Source organism: Sturnira hondurensis, unplaced genomic scaffold, assembly GCF_014824575.4.
Source record: "Sturnira hondurensis isolate 20B ecotype Veracruz unplaced genomic scaffold, ASM1482457v3 Scaffold0006413, whole genome shotgun sequence".
NCBI classification, from domain to species: Eukaryota; Metazoa; Chordata; class Mammalia; order Chiroptera; family Phyllostomidae; genus Sturnira; species Sturnira hondurensis.
The window spans coordinates 54,689,985-54,703,944 of NW_028079044.1; the positions used below are offsets into that span (position 1 = coordinate 54,689,985).

Below are 13,960 nucleotides of genomic sequence, written 5' to 3' on the forward strand. Positions count from 1 at the left end.
GCCACAAACAGCTCACCTAGAAGACAGATGGGGACTCTGCCATGACAGGGGTGATAAGGGCCTGGATGGAGCCTGTGACCCAGACCCAGGGACAGGCTTTGTCCACGTGGGGGCTCCCGATTTCAGCTCTAAACAACTTGGGTAATTTATGGGGAGTGGCATGGTGTCTGTGGCTCCCTCCACTGCTTCATAAGGAAATGTAACGTTTACACACACAGGGACAAGCGTCCACATACACGACAAGCGTCCACAGACACGAAGAGCACAGTGGTAAATGGCACGTGGGGAAAAGCGTTGACAGCTGATAGGTCTGCGTGAAGTACAGAAATCCTTTGTGATGTTTCAATAATCACTGCAATTGTTTAAAAATGATGTGCGTGTGTGTACATGCGTGAGTGCGTGGGTTAGTCCCTATGACCCATTGATCCCGAGATGTTGCAATTCCAACTCTGGTAGAGAGAGGGAGCCTGCAGGCGCCCAGAGCCCTCAGGTCGCAGCGAGGGCGGGGCCGCACGTACGTGGGAGGGGGGGCATACGTGGGCTGAACGCTGACGTGTGCGTGAGAGCTGCGTGCGGAAGGGTTGCTGCCGCACCGGCCTTCTCGGAAAGTGGAAGTGAACGTGAGGAGCGGCGGACGTTCAGTCCTACCGCAGCTCACTTATCTCTGCTGCCGCATTTCCGACGCGGTTCTGCGGCAAAGCCCAGAAGGCGTCTTGGGCGTGGTCAGCCGCCCCCTGGTCCAGCGGGCGGCGGAAACGCTCCCGGCCGTCTCGAGGGTTGGTCTCGAGGCCTTGGGGAAGCACAGAGGCCTGGCTGGGCCGCTTCCGGGCGGCCAGCGGGCACCGGCAGTCAGTCCCCGGAGCAGGGAGGTCTATCCGAGGAGGGCTGGCCGCCGGACCGCTCTGCCACGAGCACCGTGTGTGCTTCCGCGCACGCACATCAAGTGCCTGGCCACTTCCGGGGGCGGGGGACGGCGCGTCTGCGCCCTGTGACCTGGCGGGGGTCGCCCACATCGCCCACCCTGAGCGGAAACAGCACAAGGCCCAGCAGACCGAGGGCTGGCGCAGACACGCTCCGGGCAGTGGGTGTGCGGGGAACCCGGGTCGCCGCCGCACGCGGGGCAGGGTGGGCCAGAGTGTGTTTCCGACACAGGGCGACGGCCCCTCAGCCGTAACGCGGGAGTGAGCTCCCTGCCTCCTGGGCTCACGGCCACGGACCACTCGTTCCTGTGCCGCAACTGATCGTCACCGTGTCGCCTTCTGTGGGTGCCGACGCTGCACACACGCGCACAAGAGAACGGGCGGAGGCGGACAGTCCCAACACGCCCACTCGCGCACAGACATTAGCACGGCTGAAGACCACTCATGCAGACGACCACACGCACGAGGAGAGCGCAGCCAGGAAGCAGGAAGGACCAGCGAGGCCGGTTCTCGGGTGGGGGGGCGGCCGCAGCTCGAGCCTCCCTGCGCTGCCTCCAGACGCAGAGGGCACGCGCCCCTTCCGGCCACCCCTCCGGCGCCCCGCTGCCCTCACCGCAGGAGAGCAGGGGGCGCGGGCAGCTCCTGAAGGTCCCCGGGCTTGACCCACACAGGTCTCTCTGGTGATTTGTGAACAACGCCACAGCCACACCAGAGGGAGGAATGACGGCCACACTAGACGGCTCCCACGCCAGGGAAGTTGGAGCGAACACAGAAGACATGGTGCGTGGGCCGTGGCACCTGGAGCGGCAGGGACGCCACAACCAGGATTGCCCCGACGACAGCGGCCAGCCCCTCCCCGCCCTGACGGGGCCTGCACCTCCCGAAACAGCGCCGGCCGCGTTCCTGCAGGGCTTTCTGACCCCTTCAGAAGACAGCACCCTTTTCCGCCTCGGGAGGTCACTAGAGCCGTTTAGGGCGTGCAGGCTCCTGTCTAGCTTGAACTTGGTGGCCGCAGGCTTCCCTGCCGTCCCTCTTCCATCTCCCACCTGTGAGGGCGAGGGCTCTGGCCACGCACAGGGACTCGGACAGACTGGGTTTCAGAGAAAAGCCGGGAGCCCAGCTTCTCAGAGACTCGTGTTCTAAGTACCTCGCTGCGGATTTCAGCCACCGTCCTACACACTCCTGACACTGAAAATCCTACATGGAGACTTTTCTGGGTCCCACAGGGTTCCCAGCCTGGACACAGCCCATCGAACGAGGCCCGGCAGCTGCACGTCATGTCTGCTGCCACCGCCCTGCTGACCCGTCCCATCTGTCAGCTCACGGTTGGGTCTCTGTCCCTGGCAATGAGCAAGGCTCGCGGCCTGAAGTGGGAACCAGAGGTCTTGGGGGAAGGGCACCTTCGCAGCAGTCCTGCCACACCCGAAGGTCCACCCTGGGGACATCCTCGCAGCTGCCATAGCCGTGGGGGAGCTCCGCCACCCGGAACACGTCCCTTTGCACGCGAGTGATGTTGTCCGCGTTGTCACACAGCACCCTGGCCAGGGATGTCTGCTTGATCTGTGTCAGCTGGGCCGGCGAGAACACCCCGGGGTTTTCGTACCAGAGCCTGTGTTCCGAGAAGAGGGGAGTCAGGGAGAACCCTGAGGCTCCCAGCCCCCAGGGGGCGGGGTAAACAACCCCACTCGGGGTGCCAACAAGGCAGACAGACGTCACTGGGGTCAGTCAACCAGGGCCCCTTGAAAGTGGACAAAGCGGGGCTCACTTGTTCCAAACAAGACCGGAACGCTCCTGAGCAGAGACATGGAGGGCTGCACAGCCCTGTCACCCTGCGGGTAGACGCCTCCCACCTGCTGGGACTGAGCTGACCACACCACCAGCCGGAACCTCTCCCCTGTGGGATGTGCCACCTGCTCCAAACTCCCAGCCTGCTGGGCCAGGAGGACTGTCACTGGGAGCAGTGACACTCTAACAGCCCAGAGGGCGTGGCAGTGCCTGTGAACCAGGTTCCAGTCAGTTCTGCACCGTGGGGACAGGCAAGCCCAGCCATCAGGGTGAGCACGAGGCATGGTGCTGACTCTTCCTTCTTGGCCCTGAGCACAGACACAGGGCCATCTCCCCCACGACTCTGCTCCCCCCTCCCCTGGCTGCCCCACGTCCCCAGAAAGGCAACCGAGGAGCGGGCCAGCTCACCTGTCCCCATCACGGAGGCGCTTGAACTGGGTGCTCAGCAGGCACAGCAGCGTGGGGCCCAGGCGGCTGCCCGGCACCAGGTCCTCTACCATGAGGGCTGGGAACAGGTCGATATTGAGGGGGGACCCGTACAGCCTGCAAGACAGCAAACCCCCACCCACTGAGTGATGACAGTCCCTGGACAGGCGCACAGTGGGTACCAGCCGAGTGGTCCTGTGTGACTCAGACCTTTACTTGCACAGTTATCTTTATCTCTTCACCATGCTCGCCATTGTCTTGTGAGTGATTCACCTACTTTCTGTTTATGTACAAGGTGGGGCCGAAATAGGTCTGTGATTGTTTGTGAGGAAAGTAATACATAAGTTAATAAACAACAGTACGGGAAAAAACTGTTTACTTTTGCCCTGCCCTATATACATGTGCAACAAACACACACGCGTTATTACTCCTTGGGAAAAGCCACAAGCCACGAGGAAATCGGAAACCACACCCCTTGTTACTGCTCAGACTCGTGCTTGTAAACCCTCCCTGTCCCCTCCTCACAGACCGTGCGAACGGTGCACTATGCGGGGCTGGAGACACATTTTAGAAAACTGGGATTCTGCTATATTTTGGAAGTGTATTTGTCATAAAATACTTACTAAGCAGAAACTACATAAGAAATGGAGAGAGCGAGGTGTAAACATTCAAAAACAAACATTTTCACTGACCTCTCCTCTTCCTTAGAATGATGTGCTTACAAAGGGAAGAGCTGACAACTCATGGTAGACAGTCCTCACCTAGCCTCCCCTAACCCCTAAGAACCCCCCAGTTGCCACGCAGAGCCCCACCCTGTGACAGTGGCCAGCAATGAGGCTGCCCCAGCTTGGTCCTCAGGTGCCACTCAGCAGGTTGGCTCAGGGCAACACTGCTGCCACCAGCCTTCAGTCCTTCGAAGATTGGTAAATTATGCTCCTTTTGTCTGAGTTCAAGGATGCCCGGGTGGGACTGTGGAGATAGAGTCAGCACGTCTTCAAGACGTCTGTGCCCCCCACCAAGTGGGCCTGTTGGAATCGCGCCTGGGCTTCTCCCAAAGGAAACTCCTGGGGTGCGGTCCTCCCCTCTTCCTGCTCCCCTAACCCCCCAGCACGGGCTCACCGGACCACACTGACCTAGGGACACCAGACTGAAAGGAGCTTCTCCTCCGGATGGGACAGGACCCTTCCCTCACCCCACCAGCTCAGGGCACCAGCCACGGGCGGCACCCAGCCGTCCAGAGCACAGGGCACGGGGCCCCTCAGTCACCAGCAGTGCCAGGCCAGAGCGCGGTGCCGCCAACTGTTCTGAAATAGTTTATCAAATAAGGGAAATGATGGGGGTGTGATTTGCATCAGTCTGGACTCCGCAAAAGAAACATTTAAACACGTAAGAGATAGTTCAGATAAACCCTAATCAAGCAAAACTGTGACCAAAGAAGTCACTGTGCCAGTGTAATTCACATGACAAAGGCCAGGAACCTAATGACAATCACTGGAACACGTCCCACTCGGGGCATAACCTGCATTTTTCACAACTTGCAACAAATTGAGTGAAAAGTCCTTTTCCTTGAGAACACACAGAAGATCCCTAAGGGGACCATGTCTTCACTTTAGTGTCAAGTGACTAACATAAGAATAAGGAACCTACGCCTGGGTGGGCTGCAGAGCCCCGAAAACGTGCAAAGCGAGTCTGTGGGAGAAAGCTTTCTTTCTTTTCAGAGCAGATCTCCCTGCGCCTGCATGGCCCCCAGAGGTGCCCGCAGGGCCCCGCTCAGCTGCACCCTCAGCTTCTCTGACCCCAGGCTGCACAGACCGACCCCAACGCTGGCAAGGGCAGCACCCACACGCCAGCACTGACGTACCGAGACACAAAACCGGCTGGCTCCAACTCACCGTCTGAGCTTCTCCCGGATCTCAGGGTTTTTTATCTCGTTTTTCAGATCCTCGAAGGTGTGGGCAGATGACAGGTTGCAGTAGACACGGTAGTCGTGGTACGGCGGAATGCCGTGGTCGCGCCCACGCTGGATGTTGATGGCCGCCAGGTCCAGGGCCACCGTGTGTGCCATGGAGAAGAGGCGCTCGGTGAGCTCGGTGTTGAGCAACTGCGAGGGCATGCGCATCTTGCCGGGCACTCCAAACAGGCCCCGGAGCAGTGGGTCAATGCCACCCTCATTCACGATGCGGAATGGGGAGAAGAAGGCTTTATGCAGTGGCAAGTGGCCCTGTGCAACGGGCTGGAAGTTCTCGTCCAGCCGGTGGAGCACCGGGTTGATCAGCGTGTGGCCGAAGCGGAAGGCAGCAGTGGCGAAGGCGTTGAAGATACCCGCATTGACGCCCGGGTCGTAGCCGTGGTACTCGCCCAGCATCTTCATGCCCACCTCACCCAGCACCTTGGGGAGCCAGTGCTGGTAGGTGATATGCTGCACCTGCGCACCCACGATCTTCCGGGCCTCGTGGTACAGGGTGTCGCCGTCCCAGTGCGGGTTCAGTGCCAGCAGCTCCGCTGCCACTCGGTTGTGCTCACGGAACCACAGCGTGTGCATACTGGTGAGGCCCAGCTGCTCGTTGGCGCGGTGGTCGCCAGCCAGGAAGCAGGGGATGGGGCTCTCACTCTCGTCCCGCATGCACTCGGTGGGCGGTCCGCTGGCAAAGGGCAGCAGTGGCTTCCCAGAGCGCTGCGCAATGCCCTGTCGCAGCAGCCCGCGCTGGCTGGCCAGGTCGCGCACCGCACGCGCCTCGTGCTCGGAGCTCCCGTACACGTTGGAGGCGTCGATGTAGGAGGTGAGCTGGTTGATCTGCTCCCGCGGGTACACAGAGTTCATGAGCAGGGAGGTCATGCCGCTGCCGCACACTGGGCTGGAGCGCACGAAGAACATGCAGCGTGCGCCATTCCTGACGCGTGGGTCGTTGGGCGGGATGGCGAGCGAGAAGCAGGGGGGGTCGTTGCTGCACACCGAGCTGCAGTGCTGCCCATCAGAGAAGCGGGCCTGGCTCAGGGCCACCACCGTGGAGTCCAGGTCATGGTCCAGGAACTGCCCCCACTGCATGAGCATGTGGGTGAACTGCGCATCGGGCGTGATGGCCTCCGTCCCGATCAGGGTGGTAGACACCAGGCGCGGCATGGGGAGCGCATGCCCGTGGTACAGCCGGCCTGGGTTCACGCCCCGGGGGGTGTTGAAGCCGTTCTCATACACAGCCTTCAGCAGGCGCTCGAAGGCGGTCAGTGAGGCGCCCCACATGGGGTGCTGCAGGTTGTTGCAGGTGCCATCGTGCGTGCGGTACTTCTGGTGGAAGCACATGTCGGAGCAGTTGTTCACACGACGGTGCGCCGTGCAACCCGACAGGTTGGCAATGAGGCTCAAGTACTGCGGGGACACCAGGTCGTTGTAGTGGTAACCTGCGGGGAAGGACAAGGAGGAGCTCATGTCCCCTGGACATCACGCAGACCGGCTCTGGGCCCTCCAGGGCCTCCCAGCTGCACCTGGAGAAACCTCAGTGGCAGCGTCTCGCCGAGGCCTGGGGTAAGGGGGGCCGGGGCCATCACCGAGCCTGCTCTGGGGCCTGCAGAAGGGCTCCACTGCCGTGTGCGCGCGCGCAAGCACACACGCACGCACGCAGGGGCGGGTTCCAAATCCACGGAAGGGATCCGCCCCCGCGCATGCTCGAAGGGGCGCATGCGCTCCTCCACTCAGTGGGCGGTGCCTCCAGGTTCTCCCTTGTCAGTGCATCCACTTTCTAAAGTGTTCGTCAGATACACACCTACTCTGCGTACTTCTGACCGACGGAAGCCCTTTTTTTAGGGTTGGTGTCTGAAATACCCACATGGACCTGGTAGACACCTGGGGGTGAAGAAATCCCCCAGGTGTAGAGAAGAGATCGGAAATGCGCGCTGTGCCAGGACGTGACACCAGGCTCCCGGCTCCCCAGGGAGCCATGCTCCTCGAGTCCTGAAAGCGCGGGCGGGCGGTGCGCGCTTCCCGGACGCAACAGGGAAACTGCGAAGTCCACCTCTGTTCACGGTTACTGCCTGTCGTCCCGAAATTCTCAGTCTTGGACGTCAAAGAAAACCGCTTCCACCCACAAGTCCTCTGGGCCCGGGTGGAAGCAGTTTTCCTTTGTCTGCAGCAGTGGCCACGGTTCCCGGCCACGTCCCCAGGCCGCGCCCGCGCTGGGACCAGGCGGAGCCCAGACAGAGCACCAGCTGCAGCAGCCAGCCTCCAGGGCTGCGGGGCGGCCACTCCCCGCCAGGCCCGCGCAGGGAGGGGGCGGCATGGGGCACTGACCGGTGCCGTTGAGATCCACCATGAGGCCGTGTCGCACGTGCTCCTGGATCAGCTGCAGCGTCCGCTCGAATATCTCGCCAGCGCGCGCCTGCTCCACGGTGTAGGGGTCCCTCGGGTAGCGGAACAGGGCCAGCAGGTCGTTGGGGGTGCGAGGTCGGCTAAGGATGGCCAGGGCGGAGGGAAGAAGGGCGCCATCACCGAGACGGAAAGCCCCGCCCCCCGCGTCAGAACCGCCCCTGAACGGCGGGCGCGACCGCTCCAGGGGCGTGGCCGTACCTTGCTCGTCCCGGGTGGAAGGCAAGAAAAACAAAAGCGAGAGACACTGAAAGCAAAGTTAGTCAGGTCGGTGGCGAACATAGCGGCTCCGCACTTCAACTCAGACACAGGGAAAACACCACGGGCCGGCCAAGACGAACACGCACTCCCGTGGCTTGTGAGACATTTTGTTTTTGCCAAGTCATTTAGCAACAAAGCAAAACAGGAGCTGCAGTTTTTGAGGAGTGTCTCATTTGTGAGTCATAGGTCAGTCTCTGCTCGGAAAGGATATGCCTGTCACTTTAACCCCCACGGAGTGGGGGCCAGCCTGGCTGCTGATTTTTAAACTGGACGTTTTCTTCAGAGGGAGCAGGTCACAGCCCGTACCCGGTGGGCCCACATTCAGGACCCCCAGGGCCCCCCTGGGGATGGGCCAGCCCCACCTGCCCGAAGTACCTGTCAAACAAGTGCGTCCGAGTGGAGTTGATGGCCCGGTCAACGGTCGCGATGGCTTCCACGATGGAAGTGGCCACAAACGGGTCCCCATTCCGACTGACGTCAGGAACTAGGAGACACAGAGCCACAAGGTAGCAGGAGGGACTGGACCGGCCCCTCATCACGTCTAGACGTGACGTCGCTGAGGCTGGAGGCACTTCCCCCCCCCAAGTGTGTTTCTGTCTCCCCCACAGAACTGACAAACAACCAGATGCTGTTTTCAGACGTAAGGACAGCACGACTTTTCCTTTGTGCAGGCAGGTGGCACGCCCAAAGGACAGAGAAAAACAGCTGCGACCTCCAGCAGTGATGGCACAGGGACAGTGCGGCCATTCAGGCCTCCTGCCAGGCACAGTGGTTGGTGAGAAGGTCCAGATCCCCATGGGCTCCGTCTGTTCCCGTGCAGCGGGGACCTCAGCCTGCTCAGCCCTTCTGCCTGGGCTCCCCACTGTCCCCTGCATGTCATGATGCAGATGCCGTTACGATCACACCCATGCATGCTCACACATCACACACCGCATAGCTGTGACCCCAGGGAGGGCTGCTTCCCTTTTCATTAATAGTCCAGGACCCAGAGTTCCTTATGTATAATGACCTTGTTCCCACCCATCATTCATCTTTTGAAACAGCTCGTGCCAGGTCACAGTGCACACGTGGAGGTTAATGGTAAAGATGCTGGGACCTGGCACACACCGGGGACGTGTGTGGCCCCCCACCCAGCATGGAGAGAGGGCAGAGGAAGGGCCCCTTGTGAAGCAGTTACAGATCCACACTTTTGCTAATGGTGACAGTAAGTGGCACATTGTCAGATTTGAGGGGGGTTGGATGGTGGCTGAATGCAGGGAAACTCCCCTGGGCAGGTCAGCACGCTGGCCCACAGGGTCCCCATGCCGCAGGAGGGGCTGCTGGGTCCCCCTTGGTCCTACCGCCAGCTGAGCGTGCCCCAGGGGTCCCCCTGCAAACCAGGGGAGTGGATGTACCATCTTCTAGTGACCCCAGTGATCAGGGCTTGCACTGGGCCCCCGAGCCTGGGCAGGCAGGACAGCTGCCCACTGCAGGTGCCTTGGCCCGGCCACCTTACCGCTCACGCTGAGCACCATGCTGACCGAGGCCTGCCCGATGGTGTTCCGGGCCACACATTCGTAGCGGCCTGCGTCGGCGGTCCCCACGTCGTGGATGGTCAGGAATCCCTCGGGGCTAATGTGGAACTTCCCACTTTCTGTCACCTGCACCCCATCCTGGAGCAACACAGAGGGGGGATCACAGGAGGGATGAACGACACTGAGCAGGAGAGCGTGCGTTCTGGGGGTCCCCGTCTGTCAGGAACTGCGGGTGGGAACATTGAGGAGGCTGAGCCCCATTCGCCCAGAACCACAAAGAGCAGGTATAATCCAGTCCACCGGGCACGGAATCAGTGGGGCAGCCTTCCTTGCATGCCTTCCACAGGTCCAGGACAGAGCCAGGCAGAAGCCACACTCCTGGGGTTGTCTGGGGTCGGGGGTAGGGATGGAGGGTGCCCCCAGGGAGGAGACCCCCGGGGAGGAGACCCCCAGTGAGAAGGCACAGGACATGGCCCTGGTGAGGGAGGAGGCTCCAGGCAGGGGAGAGAATGCCTGAGTCTCACTGGGAAGGACGGCAGCCTCCGGGCTGAGGAGAGGAAGCTGCAGGGGATGGAGTGTCTTCGTCCCAGGCCAGTCACCCCACCCTCGGAGACACCTCGTGTCAAGGCACTGGGTTGTGGGTTTGAACTCTGCTTCCTGTTTCTTATTGGGGCTTCATAAAACAAAACAACAGAACCCTTGCTCTACTCATGACAAGATTAGGGGTCTAACAGGAAGGTATTTTGTTATTGTCACTGTGAGGACGTGACAAGGAAACTGTTCTGTGTCTGTCGGTCTCGTGGTATTTCTACACCAAGAACACCAGCTTTAACTCTGGCCCCCAGCCTGGTGTCCCCGCTGCTGTGGGAGGTCTGGGAAGGCAGTAGTGACACCCACGTCCCACCATGTCCCCGGCGCGACCGCATGTCTCTGGCCACAGTGGGCACCTTGTTCCAGGTGATGGCTGGCTCTGGCTCCCCCTGGGAGCTGCAGGGCAGCTGCGCACTGGTGCCCACCTCCACCGTCTGGTCGCTGGGAATGCTGCTGAACACTGGCGTGACTGGAAGACAAGAGACACACCGCTGACCATCGCGGGGCCCCGGGGCCCCTGCCTTCCTCACAGCAGGCCCAGGGCCCTGAGCCTCTTGGCCGGGCGGCCCGTCTCCCTGCAGTAGCGTCGGCACAGAGGGAAGCTGACGGAAGGGACGACAATGTACCTTGCCCACAGGCAGGCCGCAAGCCTGGAGGAGCTCCTGCAGCTGAGCTGGGAGCTGAAGGGCCAGCGCCCCAGGATGGGAGGCCTTGCTGACTGGGAAGGAGCCGTGGCTGGCAGGGACCCTTTCTGAAGGGGCCTGATGGCTTTTCAGGGACCCTTCCACTAGTTCTCACCCAGTGGGCTGCCCGGGGTCCTGCCCGGTCGGGGCTGGCAGGGGTGAGCCTGCAGCCCTGGAGGCAGCCACACCCTCAGGGGAGACCAGACCCACCCCGTGTTCTGCACCTGCCGGTCTGCTCCACGCATCCGCTCTGCGTCTGCCCTGAGTCTCTCTAGAGATGCAGGTGACCAGCCCTTTGGAGCAGAGGACACGGGGACCTTGGAATGCTCAGGGGACAACTGGGAAACAGGGCCAGCCTGCAGGCCACAACCTGGGGCCACTGGACCCAGGGCTGCTCCCGTAACCCAGGAGAGGTGGCTCCCAGACGCCCCGCCTTAAAGTGATCCGGTCAGCCAAGGACGCGTCAGCCCATCAGAGTCCAGGACAAGCATCGTTAAAAATGAACGTCACTGCAGACTAACATGCAAGATACAGTGAGTCATGATGTCGTCGCCTCTCGAATACGAGGACAGGGACAGTTGTTCAAGATGGGGGGCGGCCCTCGGTCACTGGCAGCAACACAAGTGCCGGGGCAGGAGCTTCCGGGCACACAGCCCCTGTGCCCCCACCTACCTCGGGGCTGGACCGTCAGGTGCGCCACGACCCTCTGGGAGCCGATGATGTTGACGGCCTGGCACTCGTACTGGCCCTGGTCGTGGAGGGCGACACCCGCGATCCTGAGTGTGCCTGATGACAGGACCAGGTGCCGCCGGTCCACAGACAGCTGGCTCCCTGCAGGGGGACAGGCAGCGTCAGCTCCAGGGACACGGGGGTGGAGGTGACGCTCGGTACGGGGGTCAAACGGAACTTTGAGGAAACGAAAAGGTCACAGAAACTTGTCTCGCCCAATTAGGGCCCGGGGTCAGGAAGCGGCTCCTGGACCAGCAGATGCCAGTTCCACGGCTGTGTGATGTGGCCCTGCAGAGCCGTGTGCGGCCAGGTCAGGGACAAATAGAGCATGCTCCCTGTCTCCACGGAGGTCCCGGAAGGGTGGTGGCAGAGACAAGAGCTACATAAGCAGGAGCAAGGAGGGCAGGGGACCGGAGATGCTTAGAGGCAAAGCACCCCACAACAGGGTCCCGACACCTTCCCCTGGGGCTGAGCCGGGAGCAGGGAGGTCCAGAGAATCCCTAGAAAGGTCCCCTTGGGGGGCAGAGAGAGGGACACCTCGGAGGTCACTAGCTAAGTCTCGCGGCCACCCCAGCTGGTGTCAGGACAGGCCCACAAGTGCTGGTGGCAGCCCTCCAGACCCGGACCCTGGAGGGCAGGCTGCCGTCACCCTGGGAAGGCGCTGCAGCTCATCCAGGCTTGGGGCCAGCCCTGCAGCAGCTGGAGAGCGAGGGCCGAGCCTTGCCAAGAGTTGACATGAGCAACGCTCAGCCTGGGACGGGGAGACGGGGCCGCTCTGGGGGCTGAACCGAGAGTAAAAGGCTCTTAAAAATGCACATTGCATAGCTGGCTTTTCAGAGTCCATCTCACACGTTATGAAGTTCGTTCCGCCCCCACAGGGTGGACGCTAAAGGGAAGACAGTCTGCTGGGTGACGGTGGCCCAAGCACAAGGCCACACCCACGTCCCTTCAGCGAGGACAGACCTCCTATGTGCTCCGGTGGCCAGGGACCAGGCAGGCACACCCCTCTGTCTGTCCCCAGCCCCTGCTTGGTCAGGTGCCCCTGTAGCTCAGCCCTGCCCAGATGACGGGGGTCTGGGGCCAAAGGAGGACAGCACTGGCTTCAGGGTTTGTGTCCCGAGGGAAGGAGAGGGTGACGGGGTTGGGGGCCAGGTAGGCGCCATACCTCCTTTCGTCCATGCGATGACAGGCTGTGGGTAGCCCTTTGCCTCGCACTGGAAATCAACAGTCTGGCCCTCGATCACAGCTCTGTCCTGAGGGGTCACCGTGAACTGGGGGAGAGCTGCCGGGAGCAAAAACAGGAAGGCGACGGCTTTGCTGAGGGCGTCGAGTACCCTGTGCCGGCCACTGTCCGTCTGCCCGTGGGGGGCGCCGGGTGACAGGGCCCCCCGGCTGTTGGACGCGGCAGCCGTGAGCAGGTCAGGAGGACCCGAGGGTGAAGGGTGCGGGAGGCGCACAGAAGCCAGAGGGCAGCGTTTCTGGGCATCAGCCGACCAAAAGCAGAAAGACGGCGCTTGACCCCAGTGCATCTCACTCTGCAGCCTCAGTCAGGACTTGCAGGCGGTCCCGCATGTCACGGAGGAGCAGCTGACTATGCACGGCTGCAGAAGTTAGCTGGTTATCATCTGGGGAGGGGGTCGAGGATCTGTGACGGAACGGTGTGTCCGGTGCGACTCCACTTTTAAAGGAGAAACCGCCACGGTGAAGTGACCACGCGGAATGCGCACAGCTGCCTGGGCAGAGAGCCTCCTGGGCCCAAGGACCTACCCCGGGGAACCCTGAAATGGGCGCAGACTTCCTACCAACATGGCCCCGCCCACATGGGTGCCCTCGGCTCACACGCCAGTGCTCCGGGTGTGTGGGTGGCGGCTGGACAATGAAGCCTGGTCCTCCTGGGGTTTCCACCGCACGAACTGTCAGGCGGTGGGTAAGCGTGACAGGTAAACGCAAAGGGACCTCGGGGACGAGGGGGCCCCGCCCTGCTGTGCGCTGGACAGAGGGAGGGCCGCGAGGGGTGGGAGGGTCCCGTGTGCCGACGCTCACCCTGGACGATGATGAGGGCCGTGGCGTGGATGCTGTCCAGGCTGTTGGAGGCGAAGCACGTGTACTCCCCACCGTCCTCCTGCGCCACGTTCTGAATGTAGAGGCCACCTGAGGGCGTGATGCTCACGCGGGGGTCCACGGGCAGGGGCGTGCGGTCGCCCCTGGTCCAGGTGATCCGGGGCAGCGGGTGGCCCGTGGCGCTGCACTCCAGAGTCACGCTCTCCCCGACCAGCACCTCCGTGTTCTGCGGCTGGATCACGAAGGCGGGCCGCGCTGCCAGGAGGAAACACGGGCTCTGAACGGCGGCTCTCCGGTTTGGCCACGTTTTGGGTGGAGTTTCTCTGTTTACAGAAACCTACCGACCTCCAAACTAAGTGAAGCCAATCGAAGCGGCTGCTCTCCTGTCCTTGTCGTTTTTTAAAGACGTGCTCCAGAAAATAAAACGGTCCCCTGCCTCAGGCCAACGAGGGGTCGGCCACCGTGGTCGTGGGCGAGAGACACTCTCTCCTCTGATCGTGACGGGAGGCAGGGAGCCCTCGCTGCAGACCACCCTAAACACGTCACCCCGATCCTGTTAGACCTTGCTGGCCGTTCTCACTGCTATGAAGCACTGGCTTTAAAGTACATTTAGATAAAATGAGAAATTTCTGC

General features: G+C 61.6%; 1 protein-coding gene across 2 annotated transcripts in view; it reads right to left on the bottom strand.

The window, feature by feature from the left end:
• The window catches only part of PXDN (peroxidasin), a 53,462-nt gene that overhangs the window by 5,426 nt on the left and 34,076 nt on the right, over positions 1-13,960 (bottom strand). For both annotated transcript variants that reach the window (XM_037048658.1, XM_037048657.1), the window contains 10 exons: positions 13,310-13,582; positions 12,432-12,548; positions 11,210-11,368; positions 10,211-10,323; positions 9,245-9,401; positions 8,125-8,233; positions 7,414-7,571; positions 5,024-6,527; positions 3,114-3,248; positions 2,321-2,529 (listed from right to left, as the gene is read on the bottom strand). In XM_037048658.1, coding sequence (XP_036904553.1) covers positions 2,321-2,529; positions 3,114-3,248; positions 5,024-6,527; positions 7,414-7,571; positions 8,125-8,233; positions 9,245-9,401; positions 10,211-10,323; positions 11,210-11,368; positions 12,432-12,548; positions 13,310-13,582 — 2,934 coding nt within the window. The remainder of the gene's footprint in view (positions 1-2,320; positions 2,530-3,113; positions 3,249-5,023; positions 6,528-7,413; positions 7,572-8,124; positions 8,234-9,244; positions 9,402-10,210; positions 10,324-11,209; positions 11,369-12,431; positions 12,549-13,309; positions 13,583-13,960) is intronic.